Source organism: Microcaecilia unicolor, chromosome 1 (genome assembly GCF_901765095.1).
Source record: "Microcaecilia unicolor chromosome 1, aMicUni1.1, whole genome shotgun sequence".
Taxonomy (NCBI): domain Eukaryota; kingdom Metazoa; phylum Chordata; class Amphibia; order Gymnophiona; family Siphonopidae; genus Microcaecilia; species Microcaecilia unicolor.
The window spans coordinates 121,600,990-121,627,886 of NC_044031.1; the positions used below are offsets into that span (position 1 = coordinate 121,600,990).

Here is a 26,897-nt window from a genome sequence, read left to right on the forward strand (position 1 = left end):
TCTAAATTTTAGGTGATCGTAGATTGTTTTCACAGCTTGTGGCAGTGCGTTCCACAGTCGTGTGCTTATGTAAGAGAAGTTGGACACTTGGGTTGTCTTGTATTTAAGTCCTTTTGCAATTTGGGTAGTGGAGATTCAGGTAAGTCCGTGATGAACTGGTTGGGAGATTAATCAGGTCAATCATGTAACCTGGGACTTCACCGTAGATAATCTTATGGACCAGGATGCAGGATTTGAAAGTGATGTATTCTCTGGTTGGAAGCCAGTGCAGTTTTTCACAGAGTGGTGTGGCGCTTTGGAATCGTGTTTTAACAAATATCAACCTGGCTGCTGTGTTTGGGCTGTCTGGAGTTTCTTTGTGAGTTGTTCTTTACATCTCGCATAGATTCCATTGCAGTAATCAACGTGGCTTAGTACCATCGATTGAATTAAATTACGGAAAATTTCCCTTGGGAAGAAAGGTTTTATACGCTTGGGTTTCCACATCGAATGAAACATTTTCTTTACGGTGGAGTTGACTTGGGTCTCAAGTGTAAGACTGCGATCAATAGTAACACCTAGTATTTTGAGACAATCTGAAATGGGGAGGGAATGATCTGAAGTGGTTAAGGTTGTGGGTTTATATTTGTTGTGCTGGGATGAGAGGATATTATTATCAGCCTCTGGAATGGGTAAAGGACAGGAGATTTTGTAAATGTGTACATTTTGAGTTTTCCCAAAAAGATCAAGTTTAAACTGTCATGGCCGTGGCAGTGCCCTGCGTCCAGACTCATCTTTCCTTCCGGTGGTCAGGCTCCACGGCTTCTCCAGACTGCTTTCTCCCTGCAGTGATGACTTTGCTGCTTGTTTCCCTGTTCTCCAAGCCTCATTCCAGACACTATCCAAGCCTCAGTCTGATGTCCCAGTATCTTAACCTTGCTCTGGTGCCCTGCTGTGTTCCTCAGTGCATTCCAAGCCTCATTTCTGGGCACCAGAGGTTGTGACATCATTAGTGAGGCCTTTATAATGAACCTTGGGACTCTCATGCATTGCCTTCACAACAAGTTTGTCTGTTCCTGAAAGCCTTATTCCTGAACCTTGTTCCTGTGAGTCTTGTTCCTGAAAGCCAGTCATGCTCCTGAGAGCCTTGTTCCTGTAAGCCTTTTCCTGTTAGCCTTGTTCCTGAAAGCCCTCTTTCTGGTTCCTGCTCCAAACAAGCCCTGTTCCTGGGTCCTCTCCAGCCAAGCCCTGTTCCTGGTTCCTGATCCAGCCAAGCTCCGTTCTTGGTTCCTGCTCTAGCCAAGCTGTGTTCCTAGTTCCTGCCAGAGTCAAGCCTTGTTCCTGGTTCCTGCCTAGCCTAGTACACTGTCTAGTGTTGTGCCTAGTCCAAATGACTCGCCTGCCGAACTGGTTTTCCAGTTGCGCTCCAAGGGCTCACCTTCCTTGAGTTTGTGACATGAACAAAGGGATTGAGGTTGTAATAACACAGTCTTAAATGAACAGGAGTCCTACTGTACAGAAGGAGTTCTAACATTATTTGCCTGCTGTTTGTAGCAAGTTCAGTAAAGTTAAGTTTGCATGAAAATACATTATTGGAGTGCTGTGTGATTTCTTTTGAAGCAGGAGTGGGGTCCTTTTACTAAGCTGCAGGAAAAAGGCCCTGTGGTAGCGGCAGGGGCCATTTTTCACACGCGCCAGGACCCTTTTTAATGCAGTGGATAAAATGCCCCCCCCCAAAATGGCCACATGTTAAGATAACCCTTACCACATGACCATGCGTTAGGGAAAACTTACCATCACCCATTGAGGTGGCGGTAAGGGCTCCTACGTTAACCTGGCAACATGCGACAATGTCCGATCACTGTCGCACTACAGAAAAAAAAATTCCGGAGCGCCAGAAAAGGCACACGCTCCAGCTGGAACTACCACCAGCATCCGCATTGGGCCAGTGGTAGTTCCGGAGTATTTATTTATTTATTTGTAATTTGATCCCAACTTTTTTAGTAGTAGCTCAAGGTGAGTTACATTCAGGTACACTGGGTAATTAATAAGCCCGCATTGGGCTTACCACCGCTTTGTAAAAGACCCCTATATTTCTTGTACAAGAGTTGTCTTGTAATTATTAAAAAAAAACACCTATTACAAGTAAAGAATATTGCTTTTCATGTGCAATTAAATTTTAATGCAGGTCTTTTGAAAGACATCCCCTCTCCCCAGCCAGCTAACACAATGGGGCCTTTTTACTAAGTAGCGCTAAAAAGTGGCCAGCACTATCCTGTTTCCCATGCACTGAGACCACTTTTAGCATGGCAGTAAAATGGCCCCATTATTCCCATTAATGGCCACGTGCTGTCACCATTAGCATGTAGCCATTAGTGCACGAACATTACCACAGCGATGTAGCTGTACTAACTAATTAACCCAGTACATGCCTTCTCTCTGCCACCAGACTTGACCCTGCACTAAAAAATAAATTTTTTAGCACATACCGATCCCAAAACTATCACGGGACACCTGAGCGTGCCCTGCAGTAGTGCTTTTTAACCTGCAGTAAGTACATGTTAGTGTTTACTGCAGCTTAGTAATGCCCCAATATTTGTTATAGCTAAGTAATACTTACCAAATCAGCTATGTTCACAACAGACTTAGAAAAACTATTTGTGTGTCCCACTGATAGACGATGCTTTTTAAACTGAAAAAGAGAACAGGGTAAGAGCAAAAAATGTTTTTGTGTGTTTGTTATTTAATTCTTTTTATTTGCAACGTTTCATCACCCACTAGATGTACAGACTAATACAGTTTGTTATTTAATTAAGTTATGCTTTAATTAGAGGAAGAACAAAATTTTAACAGAATGCCCATTATTAACTATGTTATGAATACTACTTTAAAAAGATGAAATGTTAACAATAGAAGCTGTGGCTTAATAATGATGTGAGGGCTCGTTTCTGCTCCACACCTCTATTGCAGGAGTAACCTTCATTAAATACAGCTAGAAATCACAGTACGTTAGGATTTGGCATTTATTTATTTGGATTTAGCTCACACCTCTTTCAGTAGCAGCTTAAGGTGAGTTAGATTCATGTACAGTAGGTATTTCCCTGTTCCTAGAGGGCTCACAATCTAAAAGGTTTGTTTACTAAGCCGCACTAGTGGCTTCTGTGCGACATTGCAGGCGCAGCCCATTGAAAGTGAATGGGCTGTGTCGGCATTAGCACATGGCAACCTCTAGTTCGGCTTAGTAAACAGGTGGGTAAGTTTGTACCTGAGGCACAAGGACCCACAGTGGATTTGAACTGGGTTTCCTTGGTTCTGATTCCACTGCTCTAACCATTAGGCTACTCCTCCTCTCCATGTCTCTTTTAGTTCTTCAGTGTCTCCTGCTTTTCAGTTGGGTTTGTTAAATTCCACAAAATACAACTTTCTGCTGAATAGGGCTTGGAACCTGTGTTCATGCTATTGGAGCAATATCCAAACTGATTTACAGCTACAATAATCCATTTTCCCCAGGTTGCTTACTGACAGTTCTAATAGAGCTTCAGATGATATTCTCCGAAAGCTGCAATCTGATTCTCTGACAAGAACACTTTGAGGGTAATGTTATAGCAGGGCACCATAGGGAGATTTGTACAGATGTGCTATTATAAAAAGACAAGTAGGTCCCTACTTGTCTTTCTCTAACACATACAGTAGTATTTTATAATGCACCTTGAATGTACTTTAGATGTGATCACTTACACCTACTCAAGTAGTGGTGTAAATGAAGGCATATACTTTTTTTTTTTTTGTTATATTTGTACCCCACGCTTTCCCACTCATGGCAGGCTCAATGCGGCTTACATATTGTATACAGGTACTTATTTGTACCTGGGGCAATGGAGGGTTAAGTGACTTGCCCAGAGTCACAAGGAGCTGCCTGTGCCTGAAGTGGGAATTGAACTCAGTTCCTCAGGACCAAAGTCCACCACCCTAACCCTAGGCCACTCCTCCACCCTACTTTATGTGTGTACTTTGCACTTGTACACACATAAATTAAATTCTCCGAGGACAATCAGGCTGCTTGTTCTCACATGTGGGTCGACATGCGCGTCGGCCTAGGAAACGGAAATAAAAAGCTTTTCCAGAGCCTTCTGGCACCCATGCGTGGACAACTTCGCGCCCGTTGCATGAGTGTGCCTCCTCAGTTTTTTTCTTCTCCGCAAACGAGGTGACAGGTTTTTTTTCTGTGCTCCTCGTAAGGCCCAGGAAAAGAGTCTGACGACTTGTATCTATCATTCCTTATCTTTCTTTATTTTTCATCATTTTTTTCTTTAAAAAAACAAAAACCTCCGCGTAGCTAAATTCTTAGTTTAGCCCACCCTTTAAAGTTTTCTTTGTTTTTCGATGCAGCCGGTCAGGTTCTCCCTTTCTTTTTTGTGCCCTTTTTTCTTTTAATAGGCAGAATTGTGTCTTTTGATTTCGCTGAACCCGTTTTTCCTTCCATGTCATCGAAGACACCCAGCAGCTTCAAACGTTGTACTCGGTGCAACCGGACCATCTCAGGTACCGATACCCACGCCTAGTGTATCCAGTGCCTTGGACCCGACCATAGCCCAGCCGCTTGTAGTATGAAGACACGGACAAAAGCATCTCAAGAAGCCCAACGAGAAAAGCTTTTTGGGACTCGGTCCAGTCCTTCGACGTCGACTTCGGTACCGAGGTCGGCGGCATCGGTGTCGACATTGACAGGAGCATCGACGTCGGGAGCAGAGGTAATGGCTACTGAGTGACCAACTCGCGCTGGGAGCAGTCACGCGTCGAGTGGGTCTCCACCTGCCTCGAGGCCTCCTGTTATGCAGGTCCCCTCCGGGACCGACCTTCATTGGAACCGGCCCCGAGGAGACATGAAGATTCCACGTCCTCCTCATCGGAACCGAGGAGTCTCAATGACGGACGTCGAGCGAAGGCAAAGAAGCACCATCATTGTTCTCCTTCAACGCACGGTACCGGGAGCTCCAGGGCGTCAAGAGAGTCGGCACCCGAGAAGCGTCGGTGCCGAGAGGATTGCTCCCCCTTAATATAGGAGGTGCCAATGCGTCGGTCTCCTAGCAGCCCGATGCCTGCTCCCGAGCCTCCACAGATTCTGACACCACCTGTTCCACCGACCCCGCAGCCTTCTCCAATGGCAGCTCTCTACGAGCGCATCCGGGCCTTGTTTCTAGAACTTCTGGAGGGACTGTTATGTCAGTCAACTTTGGTGTCGGGGGTGCTTGCGCCTTCTGTACCATCTGCTGCAGCGGTGTCTGGCCCTTCTCCTGCGGTGAGGTCTCCAACTGAGGTGCCTCCTGCAGCATTGGCGTTGGCTGCCACCCAGGTCGACTCCCCTTTGGTGTTGGTGGAGGGAGCTTCGCCGCAGTCGGACCAGGCATCGGCCTCTCGACATCGACATAGAGGATATTATTCCTCAGCGTCAAGGCAGGTTCAGTGTTGAAGTACCTTGACACAGGCTTTATCCGACACTGAGCAGGAGCATTCATGGGAGTCAGAGGAAGATCCCAGGTACTTTTCTTCTGATGAGTCTTATGGGATTCCCTCTGATCCTTCCCCTCCGCCAGAGAGGAGCCTATCTCCACCGGAGAGTCTGTCTTTTTCCTCTTTTGTCTTGGAAATGGCTACGGCTATTCCCTTCCCTGTGGAGGTTGAGGATGAGCCCAGGGCTGAGATGCATAAGGTACTGAAGGAAGTCCTTATGCGAAACTGGTCGGCCCCTCTGTCTGGCCCTGTGGTCCTGAAGAAAGCTGAATCCCAGTATCGGATCCATGGTGAACCTGGATTGATGAGGTCCCAGTTACCCCACAATTCCATGGTGGTGGACTCTGCCCTCAAGAGACCCAGGAGTACTAGAGACTATGCTTCGGCACCCCCAGGCAGAGAAGCTAGAACTCTTGATTCTTTTGGGAGGAAAACGTATCAGGCCATTATGCTCGCCGCCAAGATTCAGTCATACCAGCTCTTCATGAGCATGCACTTGCGGGACTCGATATGGCAACTGTCAAGTTTGGTTGATGCACTCCCTATGGAGCTGGCCAAGCCTTTTCGCCAGGTGGTCAGGCAGCAGAAGGCGTGTCGAAAGTTTCTGGCCAGGGGTACATTTGACACTATTGATGTAGCATCCAGGATCGCTGCTCAGGGTATAGTGATGCGCAGATTCTCATGGCTGCGTGTCTCTGACCTGGATCATTCGGTCCAGCAGCGAATGGCGGATGTTCCTTGCCAGGGGGACAACCTTTTTGGTGAAAAAGTAGAGGATCTTGTTGATCAGATCAAGAAGCATAATGATGCTATGGATTCTCTCTCCCGCCGGGCGCCTTCTGCTACTGCCTCCTCATCTAGGAGGTATTTTGGGGGGAAGAGGAGTGCTCCCTATTCCTATCCTAGGCATAGGTACACTCCTGATTCTCGGCAGCCTGCCCAGGCTCAGCCCCAGAGCACTCATTCTCGTCAACAGTGTGCATCTAAGGCCCATACTGCTCCCTAGCAAAAGAAAGGGATGGGCTTTTGACTGGCTCCAGTTAAGCACAGCCTCAATCAAAGTGTCCATACCGGACGACTTGCCGGTTGGAGGGAGGTTGATATTTTTTCACCAAAGGTGGCCTCTTATAACCTCCGACCGGTGGGTTCTTCAAATAATCCGGTTAGGATACACCCTCAATCTGGAATCCAAACCTCCAAATTGCCCACCGGCAACTCATTCATACAGTTCCCAGCACAAACAGGTACTTGCAGAGGAACTCTCCACCCTTCTAAAGGCTCAAGCAGTCGAACCCATTCCACCAGGGGAAGAAGGGCTGGGATTCTATTCCATGTACTTCATTGTGCAGAAAAAGACAGGGGGTATGCATCCCATCCTAGACCTAAGGGGCCTGAACAAATTTCTGATCCGAGAAAAGTTCAGGATAGTTTCCCTGGGCATCCTTCTTCCCATGATTCAGGAGAATGATTGGCTATGCTCTCTGGACTTAAAGGATGCTTACACACATATCTCGATATTTATTTATTGCATTTGTATCCCACATTTTCCCACCTTTTTGCTGGCTCAATGTGGCTTACATTACATCATGAATAGTGGAAATACATAAGAAAATAGACATTTAGTATTGCATAAGGATCTTGGGTTACATGATAGTGATAAAGCATGATGTTATTATAAACAAGCAAATATCGTAAGGCAATTTCAGCTGGGAACTCAGCACTTTCAGTATCGTGAATTGTCTCTTGATCTGGCATCTGCGCCCAGAGTGTTTACAAAGTGTCTGGTGGTAGTAGCAGCAGCGCTACACAGACTGGGAGTGCATGTGTTCCCTTATCTCGACGATTGGCTGGTGAAGAGCACCTCAGAGGCAGGCGCTCTACAGTCCATGCGAATGACTATTCAGGTTCTAGAGCTACTGGGTTTCGTGATCAATTACACCAAGTCCCATCTCACCCCAGTACAAAAGTTGGAATTTATTGGGGCTCTGTTGAACACAAAGACAGCTCGAGCTTATCTTCCCGACGCAAGGTCAGACAACCTCCTGTCCCTGGTGCCCATGATTCGAGTGTCTCAACAGATCACGGCTCGGCAGATATTGAGACTTCTGGGGCACATGGCCTCCACAGTTCATGTAACTCCCATGGCACATCTACATATGAGATCAGCTCAATGGAACCTAGCTTCCCAGTGGTATCAAGCTGTGGGGGATCTAGGGGATGTAATCCAACTGCCCACCGACTTTCGGAGTTCCCTTGGTGGATGATTTGATCCAATTTGACCTTGGGACGTCCATTCCAAATTCCTCAGCCACAAAAGGTGCTGAAGACGGATGCATCCCTACTGGGGTGGGGAGCTCATGTAGATGGGCTTCACACTCAAGGAGCTTGGTCCTTTCAGGAAAAAGGTCTTCAGATCAACCTCCTGGAACTGCGAGCGATCTGCAACGCTCTAAAGGCATTCAGAGATCGGCTGTCCAACCAAATCATTTTAATTCAGACAGACAATCAGGTTGCTATGTATTACACCAACAAGCAGGGAGGCACCGGATCTCGCCCACTGTGTCAGATAGCCATCCAGATGTGGCTTTGGACGCACCGTCACGGCATGTTTCTCCAAGCCACTTATCTGGCAGGCGTAAACAACAGTCTGGCTGACAGACTGAGCAGGATAATGCTACCTCACGAGTGGTCATTGAACATAGGAGTAGCCCACAAGATCTTCTGAGCGTGGGGCACCCCCTCGGTGGATCTTTTTGCCACTCAGATCAATCACAAGGTCCCTCAGTTCTGTTCAAGGCTTCAGGCCCACGACAGACTAGCGTCAGATGCCTTTCTCCTACATTGGGGAGCAGGCCTTCTGTATGCGTATCCTACCATACCTCTAGTAGGGAAGACTTTGCTGAAACTCAAGCAAGACCGCGGAACTATGATTCTGATTGTGCCCTCTTGGCCCCATCAGATTTGGTCCCCTCTTCTTCTGGAGTTGTCCTCCAAAAAACAGTGGAGATTGGACTGTTTTCCTGACCCTCATCACCCAGAACGAGGGGTCGCTTCTACATCCCAACCTCCGGTCTCTGGCCCTCACGGCCTGGATGTTGAGAGCTTAGAAATTGCCTCCTTAGATCTTTCGGAGGGTGTCTCCCGAGACTTGCTTGCTTCCAGGAAAGATTCCACAAAAGGTGTTACTCTTTCAAATGGAGGAGGTTTGCTGTCTGGTGTGACAGCAAGGCCCTAGATCCTTTTAATTGTCCTACACGGACCCTGCTTGAATACCTTCTACACTTATCAGAGTCTGGTCTCACGACCAACTCCATAAGAGTTCACCTTAGTGCAATTAGTGCTTATCATCACCGTGTAGAGGGTAAGCCTATCTCTGGACAGCCTGTAGTAGTTCACTTCATGAGAGGTTTGCTTTTCTCAAAGCCCCCAGTCAAACCTCCACCAGTGTCATGGGATCTCAACGTTGTTCTCACCCAGCTGATGAAAGCTCCTTTTGAGCCACTGAATTCCTGCCATCTGAAGTACTTGACCTGGAAGGTCATTTTCTTGGTGGCTGTTACTTCAGCTCGTAGGGTCAGTGAGCTTCAGGCCTTAGTAGTACATGCACTTTATATTAAGTTTCATCACAACAGAGTAGTCCTCTGCACTCACCCTAAGTTCCTGCCAAAGGTGGTGTCGGAGTTCCATCTGAACCAGTCAATTGTCTTGCCAACATTTTTTCCCCGTCCTCATACCCGCCCTGGCGAAAGCAGTTTGCATACCTTGGACTGCAAGAGAACATTGGCCTTTTACGTGGCGCGGACAAAGCCCTTCAGACAGTCCGCCCAGTTGTTTGTTTCTTTCGACCCCAACAGGAGGGGAGTTGCCATCGGAAAACGCACAATCTCCAATTGGCTAGCAGATTGCATTTCCTTCACTTATGCCCAGGCTGGGTTGACTCTAGAGGGCCATGTCACGGCTCATAATGTTAGAGCCATGGCTGCATCAGTGGCTCACTTAAAGTCAGCCTCCATTGAAGAGATTTGCAAGGCTGCAACGTGGTCATCAGTCCACACATTCACATCTCATTACTGCCTTCAGCAGGATACCCGACGCAACAGTCAGTTTGGGCAGTCGGTGCTGCAGAATCTGTTCGGGGTTTAAAATTCAACTCCACCCCCCTAGACCCATTTTTGTTCTGTTCCAGGCTGCACTCTCAGTTAGCTGTTTATGGTTTCAGGTCAATCTAAGTTATGTCCTCACTGTTGCGAGGCCCAATTGACCAATGTTCATTGTTTTGAGTGGGCCTGGGTGCTAGGGATACCCCACATGTGAGAACAAGCAACCTGCTTGTCCTCAGAGAAAGCGAAGAAACTTACCTGCAGCAGGTATTCTCTGAGGACAGCAGGCTGATTGTTCTCACAAACCCACCCACCTCTCCTTTGGAGTTGTTTGTTTATATGTTTTTTGATTAAACTGAGGGGGCATGCTCACGCGATGGGCGGGAAGTTGTCCGCGCATGCGCGGTGCGCACAGTTCACACGCCAGAAGGCTCTGGCAAAACTATTTATTTTTGCTGGTGAAAAATTTGCCGTTTCCTGGGCCGAAGCGGACGTCGACCCACATATGAGAACAATCAGCCTGCTGTCCTCACAGAATACCTGCTACAGATAAGTATCTTCGCTGTATTTCATAATCTATGCGCATGTGTGCTAATTCTGCCTGCATTTGCCGAAACTCCCTCTCTACACACCCACTGGCAAAGTACACCTCATGGCGTGTACTTTTACGACAGTTGGTATTTTGAAAGAGGTTATTTACATATACACGCAGGAATGACTTTATAAAATTACCTCCTTTGTGTCATCACATCTGAGATGTAGAAGGAAAATAGAAACATGGGTGTGATATTAAAAAAAAAAACAATGAACTCTAAACAAGGTTCAGCAAGTTAATACAGCATGCATTATAGAAGCAAGAAATGCTCAGTGTATGATGGTACAAATTTTTAGAAGAAGAAAATAATTTTGCAATTGAAAGCTCTTCTCTTTCATAAATATACATATAGGTCAATATTCAGCTGCCACAGTCAGCAAAATAAAATGCGGATAGTCAGTGTCAGTGTTTAGACTGCAGCTGAGGCTAAATATCCATGCAATGCAGTCGAGTCAGTGCTGGTGTTATCTGATTAGCGGCAATATTGCGCCCACAATCCAAACAGCTAACCAGATAAAGTTAGGAGAACAATTTTTCCTGCCTAACTTTATTCATTTAGGGGGTCTTTTACTAAAGCTTAGCTCGAGTTATCTGCAGCAGGGCCCATAGGAATAACATGGGCCCTGCTGCAGATAACTTGAGCTAAGCTTTAGTAAAAGACCCCCTTACTTATCTGGACTGTGGTTTGAATATTGCTGTTTTCTGGATAACTATTGGCTCCGCCCTCCCTCTACCCACTTACTCTGCCTCAACACCAGTGGCGTAGCAAGGGGAGGCGGGAGAGGCGGTCCGCCCAGGGTGTCAGCTCAGGGGGGGGTGCTCCCTGCCAGCTCCCCCCCCCCCCGGCGCATCGACACCCCCCGACCAGCTCCCGCACCCTACCTTTAAAAAGAATAGCGGAATCCAAGGCGAGGCGCAGCGCCTCGCGCCTGCCCTGCACGTAAAAGAAATGTGGACCGTCGGGCCTTCCCTCGCTCTATCTGTCCCGCCCTTGCAGAAATAGGAAGTTGCGTCAGCGAAGGGCGGGACAGATAGAGCGAGGGAAGGCCCGACGGTCCACATTTCTTTTACGTGCAGGGCAGGCGCGAGGCGCTGCGCCTCGCCTTGGATTCCGCTATTCTTTTTAAAGGTAGGGTGCGGGAGCTGGTCGGGAAGTGTCGATGCACCGAGGGGGGGGGATGTCATCGTGCTGCACCTGGGGGGGGGGGTGCAACGGCGAACCGCCCCGCCCCGGGTGGCAGCCCCCCCTGCTACGCCACTGCTCAACACTATCCGGATAGTGCCATGGCCATCTATAAGGATATTCAGTGGGGGTTGGGAGGATTCAAAGCTGGTCATTGGAGGTTGGGGGGTTCAGCAGCATGTGGTGCCATCATGGGTCTGGGGCTCACACTATCAGCCCTGGCATGTAACACAGTGCAGGGATGCCGAGAGGGGGGGAGGGGTAAAAATTAACAGGCGCAGGACAGAGACAGAACCTGGCACCGGGGCCCCCTTAGAGGCCAGGGAGGAACAGCCACAGTTGGATTCGGGGCCCCTGGTTTGGCTGGCGGGGCTGTATTCTTGGTGGGGGGGGGGGGGGGTTGGTGGCGGCAGTGATCCTGCCCCGGGCCCGGCTCAGTCTCTCAGCAGCCCTGACACAGTGCCCATATGTTAACTGTCTGCACTGTGCAGTAAGTGTGGGACTGATCGAGGGCATGCCTTCTGAATTTACCACACAGGCTTTGCATTTACTATATTACATAGGATTTCCTGTGGTGTACCCCAGGGGTCTGAGTTATCACCAGTGCTTTTTAACATATTTCTGACTCCATTAACCACTACTGTTCAGTCTTTTGGGATCTGTGTCTGCTATTATGTGGATGATATTCTTTTATTACTGATTATTCCAATCCAAATGTTTCTTCTCTCCAGAGTTGTTTGGATAAGATTGAAAACTGTCTTTCAGAAAATTGTCTTGTTTTAAATCCTTCATTGCCCCTGGTACAAAATAAGTACCTGAATATATGTAAACTGCTTTGAATGTAGTTGCAAAAACCTCAGAAAGGCGGTATATCAAGTCCCATTTCCCTTCCCTTCTAAAACAGTTGCAATTTGGTTCTCAGATCATCTTTTACATCCTTTTCTCGCAACCACTTTATTAGGCTCTTCCATTCATCTGGTATACTCATTCAAATATTTAGGCGTTCTTATTGGTCATCGACTGTGTTTTGATTCTCATATATCTTCTGTCGTGAAACACTGCTTCTTTGTGCTTCAACAACTTCTATCTATTAGGTCCTTTCTGGATAATTGTGATCAACAGACTGTTCTTCATATTCCTGACACAGCTCGTTTGGATTGCTGCAATACTGCATTAGCTGGTCTTCCTTAATACTCTCCAATCAACCAAAATATGGCAAACCTCTGTTTTGCTCAAAAATCAGAACACATTTCTCCACATTTATATCAACTCCGTTGGCTTCTTGTGAAATAATGGTTTCAATTTAAAACTCTTGTATTGATTCATAATGCATTTTTTAAAGAGCTTCCCTTGTATTTAGCCTTCTTGTTATTTGAAACGTTTTTTTATTGATGCTGCAACAAAATAAACTTTGTCATTCATAGCTCTGCAAAGAATAAACACCAAACCTCAATGTGGCTGTACAGTAATTTGCTAACTAACATGCATCGATTTTGAATTTTAATATTACAGCTTACCCCTCCCAATTGCCCCCTTCCCCCCCTCTCCCATTCTCCTCTGGTAGCCAATTGCTTATTCAGTCAATGTTGTACCCTGATATTACAACTTCACTAAGGTGTACCTTTAACTTCAACAATGTTTGTCAAATAAAAGCTCCACCGTTCACGCCTTCACAATCTAGTCGTGTGTACTCTTTACCTTCCTCCCCTCATCAACCCTCCCCTCCTTGTCCTGTTCCATATCTCATAACCTATCAGTTCTGGTCTTCTCCTTTACCCCATGGTAGCCCATTAACCCTAGAACGCATGACGTTAAAAATATACATATTAACGTCATGCAAAAATGTAAGCATGGGGGCCTAAAAGGCCCCCAATATGCGTTCTAAGGTTACGTACTTGACTGCGTGCTCGTGGAGATATCATATTTATATATTTCTGCCAAATACTCAGAAACCGGACCTGCCTTCTTGGTGTCAATCGTGCCCCTCTCGCTTCCCAGAGCATGAGTTGGTGGAGCTTATTTCTCTAGTACCAGTGGGAGGGAGGCATGTCCATTACCCAATGATTAAGGATACACTTTTTCCCCCACTATGCAAGATTTACTAAGAAACAGTCGTTCTCCTTGTGTCCTCACCCCCCCACTGTCCAGGGTTACCAAATAGCATTCTATCAAATGTGATACTAATAGCCCACTCAAGTAGTTACTTAGTTCCCCCCCCCCAAAAAAAAAAAAATCTAATACGTCTGCATTGCCACATACAGTGTGTCAATGTAGCATCTCCCTGCTTACATTTTAGGCAGTGATCAGATTCTATGACTTTTGCTTGAAATGCCCTTCTGGGAGAGAAATAGCCTCTGTGTACTGTCCTGAAATGGCATTCTTGGAGTTCTGCACTATGAACTACCCCCGATATCCCTTTCAGTGATTGTTTTATGTGACACTCAGATATTGGCTGCTGTGCTTCAACGCTCCATCTGGTAGCCACCTCTAGAACTTGTCTTTCTGGTTGTCCCTTCTCTAGTTCTTTGCAAAACCAGGATACCGAGACCTGACCCAACGCATCTCCCTCTATAAATTCCCGAAGCTGTCTCCCAAATCGCAGAGACAGTCCTTCTTTCGATAAGCTATGTACATAGTGGGCTAATTGATGATAGGCCAATATTATCGCCGGTCCCCCTGACCACCTTTGCACAAAATCCTCCACTGGTACCAAGGTTCCGTCTTCCTGAATACAATTTTCCAACAATTCCACTCCCTGTTCCTGAAGTCTATGAAACACAACATTCTCTCTACCGGGGGTGAAAGTATCATTTCAAGTTAACGGAATCAATACACTAGCAGTGGGGTCCTGACCCCAGCGCTGTAATAGTTCCCTCCACATATGCCACAATGGACCCAGCAATACACTGTCCCTTATTCTTTCTGGCAGCTTTCCTTTCAACATGTAGTAAATAGTTCAAATGCCAAGGATGGAAAAATATGCGTTCTATCCCCATATTGGGTTGTACCTAGTATCCAGTTCTGAAGATGTCTCATAAGACATGCTTGGTTATACAGTCAGATGTCCGGCAATCCCAGCCCACCCTGTCTCCAGTTCCCTATGAGGTGTTGCCATTTCATCCTAGACTTCCTCCCCCCCCCCCCCCAGCAGAATTTGACCACCAGCCTCCTAAGTGCCATTACATAGCCTTCTTGTTAATTCCTCATACACCAGTTCATCACTTAATTAGAGCTTCTCCATTCCCTTTCTCCGCTTTCTCAGGTTTGGCTAGATTTGACCCAAACGTCAGCATTTTTCTACCTTACTCCATCTCTATGGAACTATTTACCTTGCTCCTTATGCACCAGGGGCGTAGCTACGGGTGGGCCTGGGTGAGCCCAAGCCCATCCAATTTCGTCTCAGGCCCGCCCACCCAAGCGCACCACACACACTGCAGCAGCCCCTTTTCACGTTTTCAACTGTCTGAGACTGTGAATCGCGACTCGCGTAGACAGCAGAGAAGACACAGCACCCGATCAGCTGATCTCCGGTCCAGGCTCCAGCCCACCTACCTACCTTTCGGGCTTGCAGGTCGCGTCGCGCAGCTCAGGGGCATAGCTACGGGTGGGCTCTCAGCTCAGGCCCACCAAGGCGGCAGGCAGCTCTTCAGTCCTCCTCTTCCCTGTCTAAATGTTTTTCCTGATCCTGAAGTCGTAGGCCATTGTAGCGCTGCACACTGGTGCCACCCACTATTCACTCCGTGTCTGGTTTCACTCCGGAGTCTTTGAACTCTGCTTTGCTGCTTTGACTTGTTCCTCCCCCCTGTGCACATGATGGCACCGCACCGCAGTACTGCATGGGAAGGGAACATGTACCGGCTGCCATCAGTGTCGCGGTTCCTCCCCTCTGCCCTGCTGGATCAAGATCTGCCTTTTTTTGTTGATCCCCCACCGCAGCACACATGGAGCGGAACACAGTGAGTGCTCTCTGAGTCTGTACCACCATCTGCCGCCACCACCGAAGCCCAACTGCTCAGCGCAGGTAAAATAAATATATATATTTTTTGATTTTAATGTCGTGTACAGTGTAATGCTGGCTGGTGATGGGCTTCTGGGTGGGGGGTGTGCTCTTCACTGCCTAGGTCAAAAAAGGTATATTTAATCATTAAATATATCTTTTTTTCCCTAGGCAATGAAGAGCCCACCCCTACCCAGAAACCCACCAATAAATTTTTATAGTGCCCAGGTTAAAATTTTTTTAAAAGGTTGTGTTTGTCATGTTGGTGCCTTGGTGGGGTTTTGGGTGCAGTGCTCGGGTTAAAATAAAAAAAAAGTTTTAAATTTAATGTAGGCAGATTTCTGGGTGGCGGTGGGCTCTGCAGCGCCCAGGACATTAAACAAAAAGTCTTATATTTAATGCTGGTCTGCTTCATGGTGGGGTTAGGAGATGCCAGACCATGGGGGGGGGGGGGGATTGGAGGGGGTAGGATAGGGCTGACGCTAGGCTACAGGAAGGGGTGGGGAGTAGGGTAGGGCTGATACCTAGATATGGGATGGATGGTGGGGAAGGGAAGACCTGATACCAGAATATGGGGATAGATGGGAGGGAGAGTAAGGTAGAGAAAGGAAGGGCTGATGTTGGGCTATGGTGATGGATGAGGGGTAGGGAAGGGAAAAGCTGATGCCGGGCTGAAGGACAGGGAATGGCTGATGCCAGGCTACAGGACAATTTCTAATTTTTGGTCCTCTATTCTGTAATTGATAGGAGTTGGTATGTGTTCTGCATGTGAATAAAGTGAGAGATTCTGCTGGCATGTGGTTTCTGTGGGGATGTACGAGTCTGACCTGTCTGACTTTTCCATTGGGATGTACATTGCTGTTATGTATATTTACTGCTGCCTTTATACAATTACTGTTATTGGTATTCATGTTCAGAATTGATGTTGTTTGAAACCTAGGCTCTAAGCTTCTTTGCAGAATTTAGTGTTACTTCACAAAGTACCTGGCAGTGAACGGATTTTCTATTGCTATTATTGAGGTGCTACCAGAATTTGAAGTACATTTTCCCTATGTAATTATATTGCAAGATCCTGTCATGTGTGTTGAGAGGTTTGCCATTGTGGTAGACTTATGTCGGTCAATTTTAAGATATGGGATAATGTAACTATATTTAAAAATATCGGTTTCTCCATTAAGTATGTATGTGGTTTCTGCTAATGCAGGGCAGCTATTGGGCAGACTGCTTAGAAATCCTCCAGCAAGTGCAAAATTGCCCACTCATATTAGCTCTGGGCCCGCCCAAAATGTCAAGTCTGGCTACGCCACTGTTATGTACCAAAGCCTCAAGAACAAAAGTTAAAGCAGTATTACACCACGTCTGGACAGATCTCTAAAAAAAACATTTTTGCTTAGCTCAAGCTACATTTTACAAAGATACCTGAATGATTCCTAAGCTTCTGAATGAAGCTCAAATTCTGTAGTGGTACTGGACAAATCTTCATGTTATTTGCCATGTGGACCAATAATAGTTTTATTAGTTTCCTTTGCTATGTTTTGTTTTTGCATTTGATGTCTCTTGTTTCAGTTTTTCTAAATCTTTTTTTCTGTACTATTCGGACTTAGAGTTCCATTTCACTAAATTATGTTTTTAATTCTGTAAATTACTATGATGTGACTCAGGGAAGGCAGTATAGAATTACTTATTAAACCATAAACGTTAATTGTTGCTGTTAACATATGGTAAGTGCAATGTGTAAGTTTTACCTGTTTCTGTTCATAAATTGTTTATCATTTATTTATTTATTTATTTCCTCTTGACTTGCTAGCAGTTACCTAATTCACCTTTTCGGTTAGTGTTTTGGGTGTGAGGCTTTTCACTTTTACTTGTTTGCCTGATCCAGGGAGAGTCAAGGACTGTGAGGGGAAACTGGCAAGGTGGTACCAACATTAATCGTCCCAACACAAGGTTACGGTTTGACTACTACTACTACTACTACTATTTAGCATTTCTATAGCGCTACAAGGCGTACGCAGCGCTGCACAAACATAGAAAAAAGACAGTCCCTGCTCAAAGAGCTTACAATCTAATAGAGACATTTACTGAATCCCCATACTGCATGCCACTGGGTTGAATATAGATTATGAGCCCACTTGCATAAAGACCTACCCACTGTACCTAAATGGGTAACTCACCTAGAGCTCAGACTGGGGAAAAGGAAATTAATTAAATATTATTTCTTACATGAACCACAAAGACATGCAGAGCCAGAAATCATTCATGTTTTAGTATTTTTATTACAATATTTCACTGACACAAGCAGTTTCAAAATCTTCAAATACCTCTCAGATGAAGTAGAGAAAATACATAGAAAGCTTTCCAAGGTCAATTGCTTCTTGAAGAAAGCTTCTGTCTTCTTCCTTTGCCTTTACCACACAGTGTGGGGGTGTGAATTAGTGTGAAAAAAGGCAGCCTGCTCTTTGGATCTCCTCCACAGTGCAGTCAAATATGCCTAAAACACTTTATTTTCATCTATAAAAGAACATCTTACAATTCTGTATTTCTCAGAAATTCTTCAAGCTGAACTCAATATGGCACCGAGCTTGTCTAATCTTGCACAATAAACCCGTTATTTATTCTATGGAGACAAAGTGGTTAAATATTCAGCCTGCAGCAGGTAAGCAACTTGTAAGCTGCTCACAACTGCAGGCTGAATTAACCCCGGATATTCAATGCTAGGGCATGTCCACCCTTCGGCATTAAATATCCAGGTTAGTGCAACAACCCAGAAGTTAACTGGGCACTGACCTATGTTCAGATTGGTGCTTTTGATGTCCTAACTTTATCCGCTTACTCAGCGGTCTGAATATCACCACTAACTAGCTAAGGCGTCTGTTTACGAAGCAGCACTAGTGGCTGTCCATGCACTAGTGCAGGCAGCCCACTGAATGGGCTGTGTCGGCACTAGCACATGGACAGGTGCTAGCGCTGCTTAGTAAACCAGAGCATAAGTAGCAGCTCTGCCCAAACCCTGCCCCCAGACTGTCGCAACCTAATGGTGGGTTAGAGCCGATATTTCAGTGGCACTACCCAATTAAGTACCGCTGTTCATTTTCTTTAAAATTTCAATCATTCCTTTCCCTTCATCCAGTGCTCAAACAAGTGCTATAAGAAGCTTACAGTAATATTTTTTCTTTAAGGCTTCCAGTACACTCTGGATCATTGGCTGACACAATGATGTGATCTGATGTCAGCACTTCTCAGTTTGTCCTCATTAGGATATGGTACATTATCCAAGAGAAGGATTGCTTTCCTAGGCAGGTTTATCATTTTGAGGAAGTTTTCTACTGATGGAACAAATTCCTTGAAAAAACAGTTATGGAAAATGTCTTTGTCCAGCCAGGCATTCCTCTGGTTCCTGTAGGACACTGAAAATGTAGTCAGAGCCATGTTTTTAATGGCCCTAGGATTCTTCGATTTTCCAATAAATGTCAGTGGTAATTTATGTTTACCAGTTGCATTGCTACAGGCCAGAATAGTCACTCATTCTTTACTCCATTTATAACCTGGAGCCGAGGCCTTGAGCCATGATGCATGAGTTTTTGACGGGGGAATACCTCTAGGAGTTTGTAGCTTGATGGAACCATTCTAGGGGAAGTAGAAAAACAGTAGGCAAAACTAAAAGGAGGTATTTTAAGGGTACTAACAAATCTTTTTGTTAGGAAAATCAATAAAAGTAAGAGGAAAAAGATGCCTCTATAGTTCTTGAAAGAAGTAGCCAAAGAATTAAAGGAGAAATACATTGCAGAAAAAGGACGACTAGCAACAATATCTGGAAAAACTGGTGAAGTAGTCAGGAAAGCAAAGATGCAAATGAAAAGAAAAAGCCAATACAGTAAGATGGGAGGAAACTACTTTCTTTAAACATATACTAATGATAAGGAGGAAGTGCAAATTACTGCTACTACTACTTATCATTTCTATAGCGCTACTAGACGTACGCAGCGCTGTACACTTGAACATGAAGAGACAGTCCCTGTTTGACAGAGCTTACAATCTAATTAGGACAGACAAACAGGACAAACAAGAGATAAGGGAATATTAAAGTGAGGACGATAACATAAGGGTTCTGAACAAGTGAACAAGGGTTAGGAGTGAAAAGCAGCATCAAAAAGGTGGGCTTTTAGCTTAGATTTGAAGACGGTCAGAGATAGAGCTTGACGTACCGGCTCAGGAAGTCTATTCCAGGCATGTGGTGCAGCGAGATAAAAGGAACGGAGTCTGGAGTTAGCAGTGGAGGAGAAGGGTGCAGATAAGAGAGATTTACTAAGTGAACGGAGTTCCCGGGGAGGAATGTAGGGAGAGATGAGAGTGGAGAGGTACTGAGGAGCTGCAGAGTGAATGCACTTATAGGTCAATAAGAGGAGTTTGAACTGTATGCGGAAACGGATAGGAAGCCAGTGAAGTGACTTGAGGAGAGGGCTAATATGAGCATAACGACCCTGGCGGAATATTAGTCGTGCAGCAAAATTTTGAACAGATTGAAGAGGAGAGAGATGGCTAAGTGGGAGACCTGTGAGAAGCAACTTGCAATAGTCTAAGCGAGAGGTGATAAGAGCGTGGATGAGGGTTCTGGTAGTGTGCTCAGAAAGGAAAGGGCGAATTTTGCTGATATTATAGAGAAAGAAATGACAGGTTTTAGCAGTCTGTTGAATATGTGCAGAGAAGGAGAGGGAGGAGTCGAAGATGACTCCAAGGTTACGATCTGATGAGACAGGAAGGATGAGAGTGTTATCCACAGAAATAGAGAATGAGGGAGGAGCAGGGCCGCCGAGAGGGGGGGACAGGGGGGACTAAAGTCCCCGGGCCTGGGCCTCCGGAAGGGGCCCGGCGCCACCGCAGTTCGGGCCCGCCCGCGTCTGTCGCTCCCGGAAATAACTTGGAACTAACCTTAAACGCCTCCTTTCACCACCTTCGCAGCAAGCAACAGCAGGGCAGGCCACTCCTTCCTTCCGTGTCCCGCCCTCGCCTGACGTAACGTCTGCAAGGGCAGGGCACGGAAGGAAGGAGAGGTCTGCCCTGCTGCTGCTTGCTGCGAAGGTGGTGAAAGGAGGCGTTTAAGGTTAGTTCAGGGCCTGGCCCGGTAGTGGGTGGAGGGGGGCCCGGCGACCTCGGGTGGGGGGGCCCGGTGACGACGACGACTTCGGGTGGGGGGGCCCCGGGGACGGCCTTGTCCTGGGCCCGGATCTGGCTCTCGGCAGCCCTGGGGAGGAGGAGGTTGGTTTAGGGGGAAAGATAAGAATCTCAGTCTTGGTCATGTTTAGTTTCAGATGGCGCTGAGACATCCAGGCAGCAATGTCAGACAGGATATAGAGAGAAGTAATCCCATTGAGGCTGCTAAATTTGACTCTGTGAGGGAGTGTTGGTAAGGGGAACCAGTACCTTCTTACACTCAATCACAGGATAATAGACACTAAAGAGTAGGGAACATAGCAACCCTTTAAGTTGTGCATGTGCATGTACACACACACTGTCACGTGTCCCAGTGCACATAATTTTGCAGCAATGAAGCTTAAAGGGAACTATAATACTCACACATTTACAATCACATGCGTGCCCACTTCCAGTCATTACCCCCTTCCATTTTACAGTAACTTGCAGCTGTCACTAAAAGTGGAAATGGAAGAACAGCTGAAGGTTGGAGGCCTGGAGAGGGGGCAAAGGAAATATGAAAAATGGTAGGATGTGAGCGTAAACAGCAGCTGATGTGGGGCTATTAGTACATCTTGCTTCCTTTCCTTCATTCAAAGTTCTAGGTTCAACTTTATTTAATATACTGCAAATCAGTAAAAATTGAAGCGGTTTACAAAATCAAATACAAATTATTTATGTCAGAAAAAGATGGAAATGGTGACATACATAAGGGAACTAGGTTACAAGTCTTTATTTAATAAGGGGAGGGGATGGGGTAGGAGAAATTAACTCTAAATGAAACAAAAGGGGGAAAAGAGTGGTAAGAGACTGCACAAAAGTGAGGTGAGGCCCACAGACTACAAAATGAAGGCACCATGAACAGCATCAAGGAAGTCCATAGAAGAATCTTAAGTGGTGCTAAAAGCCTTAGTAAAGAATTATGTTTTCAAGTTAACCTTGAGATTCGTAAAGGACAGTTCCAATCTAAGGTTAAGGGATACCGAATTCCAGTGAGTAAGAGCAAGTACAGAAAAACAGGTAGATCTAATGTGGTGAGAATGGACATGTAAATGTATAAAGATAGTAAGTAAATGCTGATGACAGGAATGTAGAGCACATAAGGGAGAAGTGATTTAAACAAAAACTGAGGGAGTTCCAAGTGTATAATTTGATGTGTCAGGACCAATACTTTATTCCTATTTCGTTTAACTATTTTAGAAGCGAGGTAATACTCATTCCTTGAGTTTATGGTATATGAGAGACAGAGACTAAGATGGCTAAGTGCAGGCACAGATGCACTGGTCCCTCGACTTAGCAAGAAATGCATTTTAATAAACACTTGAATACAACAGCTCTGTGGTTGTCTGGCATTTTCCAGAGCTTGTTTCTCTATGAGAGTGATGTCTTGCTGCATGGTTTCACAAGTAACCTATGTAGTATCTGTTCGCTTTGCAAAACATCAGGTGTACTAAGTAGCTATAGAAAAGAGAAACAAATTTATATAATATGTTCATTCCAGGAAGGTGCTATCTGTATGTTAAAAGCTGGCAGTGTGCACATGTGTATGCTAGCATGCATAAGCACCCTACTAAGTGTGTGCTGATCTGGCTCTTGGAAAGGACAGCAGTTTTTCAGTAGCTCGGTGCATGCAGGTCAGTGGATCTAGCAAACAGTTGTGATCATCCCATGCAGGTTGGAAGAGCTAACAGTAGAAAAGGGGCACCGATGAGAAATGGCATTATACCTTCCACTGGATGTTTGTGAAACTTTTCAAGCTTCTGATAAAGATTGTACAAGGGGATTCAGCTGAACGAATGGCATTTAAACTAAGGTTGCAAACTGACTAGAAATTGAACAGCCTGACAATTTCACCTCATTACATATAAATGCATTACCATATTGTGTAATATGGCATTATAAGAACTCAAGTGTGACAAGGAAGAATAAGCAGAGGCTGATCAGGATAAAGTGGAATTGCTTAACAATTGTTTCTGTTCTATGTTCACCGATAAAGGGCTGGGAGTTAGACCTCAGAACAGAAACACAAACAGCAACGGAAGTGATGTAGATCTCAAACGATTTTCAGAAAACTTTGTGAGAAACTAGATAACCTAAAAATACATACAGCGATGGGGCCCGATGAGATACATCCAAGGGTACTAAAGGAACTTAGGGAAGTTCTGGCAGCTCCACTGTCTGACCTTTATAATGCTTCTTTAGAGGCAGGTCAGTTACTTAAGAACTGGAAATGGGCAGATATTGTTCCTCTCTATAAAAGTGAAAGTAAGAAAGAGGCTGGGAACCACATGCCATTTGATCTGACCTTGGTGCTGAATATATTAATGGAATGCTTAAAAAAAAAAGGATAGTGCTGCTCCTGGAATCCACTGGATTACAGCATCCAAGGAAGCATGGTTTTACTACAGATAGGTCTTGTCAGACAAACAAATCTGATCAATTTCTTTGACTGGATGACCAGAGAGTTGGATCAGGACAGAATTCTAGATGTGGTATACTTAGATTTCAGCAGCTCATAAACAAACTAAGTGGTACAGACCCTAAAGTGACTGGCTGGGTTAGAAACTAGTTGAGTAGGAGGCGACAAAGAGTAGTGATAAATGGAGCTCACTCTCAGTATAAGGCATTACCAGTGTTGTGCCGCAAGGATTGGTCCATGGTTCAAACCTTTTTGTAAACAATATGGTAGAAAGGCTGTCTGGTAAGGTTTGCCTAGTTACGAATGAAACCAAAATCTACGGCATGGTAACGTGAGGAGGGATCTAGCAAAGCTTGAAGAATGGTCTAGAATTTGGCATTTAAGATTTAATGCTAAAAAAATCAAGGTCATGCATTTGGCTTGTAAAACCCTAAAGGAGATGTACAGTATAGGGGATGAAGTGCGCATGTGCCTGAAATAAGAATGTGTCCAAAGGACTGTTGAAAACAGTCTGAAGTTATCGGTCTACATAACCAGACCTTCATGCAGGCTTATAGCTGAAATGCAGCCACTGTTGGGTCTCCTTTTTATATTCCTTTATGAATTTTAGTCAATACATTTTTCTACAACATACCCTGATCTTTGTGGCTTCACTCTGTATGGTATTGTGACTATACTGTGGAGAGTGTCTACTTCACCACTATGCATTAGAAAAGATATTGGCATAAAGCGGAAGAATGCTTGGGTGCACAGGGAAGAAATGGCCTTCAGAAAAAAGTTGGCGACAGTGCCTCTGTATACATCTCTGGTCAGACGTCTGGAGTACTGTGTACAATTTTGGAAAACGTACCTTCATAAAGAAATAAACAGGATGGAGTCAGTTCAGAGGGCAGCTACTAAAATGACCAGAGTTCTTTGTAATAAAGCATATGGGAACAGACTAGAAGATCTCATCTTGTATAATTTGGAAGAGAGCCAGCAGAGGAGAGAATTGATAGAGACATTTAATACCCCATGGCATAAATGCACATGAGGCAAGCCTCTTTCAAATGAAAGGAAGCTCTGGAATGAGGGAACATAGGATGAAAGTGAAAGGGGATAGACGAAGGAGTAATCCAAGGAAATACTGCTTTACGAAAAGTGTGGTAGATGCATGGAAAAGCCTCACAACGGAGGTGGTAAGATGAGGACTGTATTGAACTCAAGAAACTATGGGACAGGCACAAAGGATCTCCATGGGACAGGAAGGGATTTTTAGAGCTTAGCAGTTGGTATGGATGGGCAGACTTTATAATCCATCTGGTCTTTATCTGTCATAATTTTTCATGTTTCTATGAGGAAGGATCTAGCAAAGCTTGAAGTACGTTCTACATTAATTTAGAATCTAAAATTTAATGCTAATAAATTCTGGATCATAGATTTGGGCTGCAAAAACCCAAGGAAGTGGTACAGTATGGGGATAAAGTACTTTTGTGCATGAAAAGAAGACCACGATTTGGAGGTGATACAAGGTGGCCAAATAGGTAGAACATTAGGGGGTCACTTCCTTTTAGGCTCCCCAATGTCACATGGTGACAGCCTGTTCTATAACAGCATCTGGGCACCCAAATTCCATTACAGAATACTAAGCGTAACCCAGCATCGGTACACCTTACATAAGTACATAAGTAATGCCATACTGGGAAAAGACCAAAGGTCCATCGAGCCCAGCATCCTGTCCCCGACAGCAGCCAATCCAGGTCAAGGGCACCTGGGAAGCTACCCAAAAGTGCAAGCATTTTATACAAGTGATTCCCCAAATTGTGGATTTTTCCCAAGTCCATTTAGTAGTGGTTTATGGACTTGTCCTTTAGGAAACCGTCCAACCCCTTTTTAAACTCTGCCAAGCTAATCACCTTTACTACGTTCTCCGGCAACGAATTCCAGAGTTTAATTATGCGTTGGGTGAAGAAAAAGTTTCTCCTATTTGTTTTAAATATACTACACTGTAGTTTCATCGCATGCCCCCTAGTCCTAGTATTTTTGGAAAGCGTGAACAGATGCTTCACATCCACCTGTTCCACTCAACTCATTATTTTATACTAGTAAAAAAGGCCCGTTTCTGGAGCAAATGAAACGGGCGATAGCAAGGTTTTCCTCCCCAACACCCCCCCCCTCCTCCCTCCCTCCCTACCCACCCGTTCGTCGTTCTGAAGCCACTGACGCAGTGGCGTAGCCACAGGTGGGCCTGGACCCACTTAGGGCTCAGGCCCATCCAACAGTAGCACATGGTAATGAAAATGCTGCTCTCCACAGTACTGGCACCTTCGCATGCTCAGTTTTCAGTGTATGCCTGCTGCAGACTACCAAGGTGGAGACAGGAGAGAAGCATTTTCCCACCAGCTGAGATAGTTTTTGATGTGGGGGTGAGGGAGAGAACATTTGGTGCCCACCCACTTCTTGCCTAGGCCCACCCAAAATCTGCTGTCTGGCTACGCCCCTGCACTGACGCCATTGCTCCGCACTTCGTGAACGCACCTTCATCACCTTCTTGGTTCTGAAGCCACTGACGCCATTGCTCCGCCCTCGATGCGTGATGCCATTGCTCCGCCCTCGACGTCATCACGTTTGACGCGAGGGGGGGGCCCAGAGACTTGGTGCTTTCGGTGGCTTCACCACCACGAACCCTTCTTGAAGGAAGTGATGTCAGTGTCCTCAGAACGTTGAGGGTGCGTTTTATTATATAGGATACCTCTATCATGTCTCCCCTTAGCCGTCTCTTCTCCAAGCTGAAAAGCCCTAGCCTCCTTAGTCTTTCTTCATAGGGAAGTCGTCCAATCCCCGCTATCATTTTTGTCGCCCTTCGCTGCACCTTTTCCAGTTCTACTATATCTTTCTTGAGATGCGGCGACCAGAATTGAACACTATACTCAAGGTGCGGTCGCACCATGGAGCGATACAATGGCATTATAACATCCTCACATCTGTTCTCCATACCTTTCCTAATAATACCCAACATTCTATTCGCTTTCCTAGCTGCAGCAGCACACTGAGCAGAAGGTTTCAGTGTATTATCAACAATGACACCCAGATCCCTTTCTTGGTCCATAACTCCTAACATGGAACCTTGCATGATGTAGCTATAATTCGGGTTCTTTTTTCCCACATGCATCACCTTGCACTTGCTCACATTAAACGTCATCTGCCATTTAGCCACCCAGTCTCACAGTCTTGTAAGGTCCTTCTGTAATTTTTCACAATCCTCTCGCGAGTTAACGACTTTGAATAACTTTCTGTCATCAGCAAATTTAATTACCTCGCTGGTTACTCCCATCTCTAAATCATTTATAAATATATTAAAAAGCAGCGGTCCTAGCACTGACCCCTGAGGAACCTCACTAACTACCCTTCTCCATTGTGAATACTGCCCATTTAACCCCACTCTCTGTTTCCTATCCTTCAACCAGTTTTTAATCCACAATAGGACATTTCCTCCTATCCCATGACCCTCCAATATCCTCTGTAGCCTTTCATGAGGTACCTTATCAAACGCCTTTTGAAAATCCAGATACACAATATCAACTGGCTCCCCTTTGTCCACATGTTTGCTTACGCCTTTCAAAGAAATGAAGTAAATTGGTCAGGCAAGATTTCCCCACACTAAAGCCGTGCTCTTGGATGTGCTCTGTAATTTTGTTTTTAATAATAGCCTCTACCATTTTCCCCGGCACCGACGTCAGACTCACCGGTCTATAATTTCCCGGATCTCCCCTGGAACCTTTTTTAAAAATCGGCGTTACAATGGCCACCCTCCAATCTTCCAGTACCACGCCCGATTTTAAGGATAAATTGCACATCACTAACAGAAGCTCCGCAAGCTCATTTTTCAGTTCTATCAGTACTCTAGGATGTATAACATCCAGTCCAGGAGATTTGCTACTCTT

General features: G+C 45.5%; 1 protein-coding gene across 2 annotated transcripts in view; it reads right to left on the reverse strand.

Annotated features, from left to right (window-relative positions):
• The window catches only part of ADAM22 (ADAM metallopeptidase domain 22), a 661,757-nt gene that overhangs the window by 252,420 nt on the left and 382,440 nt on the right, over positions 1 to 26,897 (reverse strand). For both annotated transcript variants that reach the window (XM_030199706.1, XM_030199712.1), the window contains exon 10: positions 2,600 to 2,671. In XM_030199706.1, the coding sequence (XP_030055566.1) occupies positions 2,600 to 2,671 (72 nt within the window). The remainder of the gene's footprint in view (positions 1 to 2,599; positions 2,672 to 26,897) is intronic.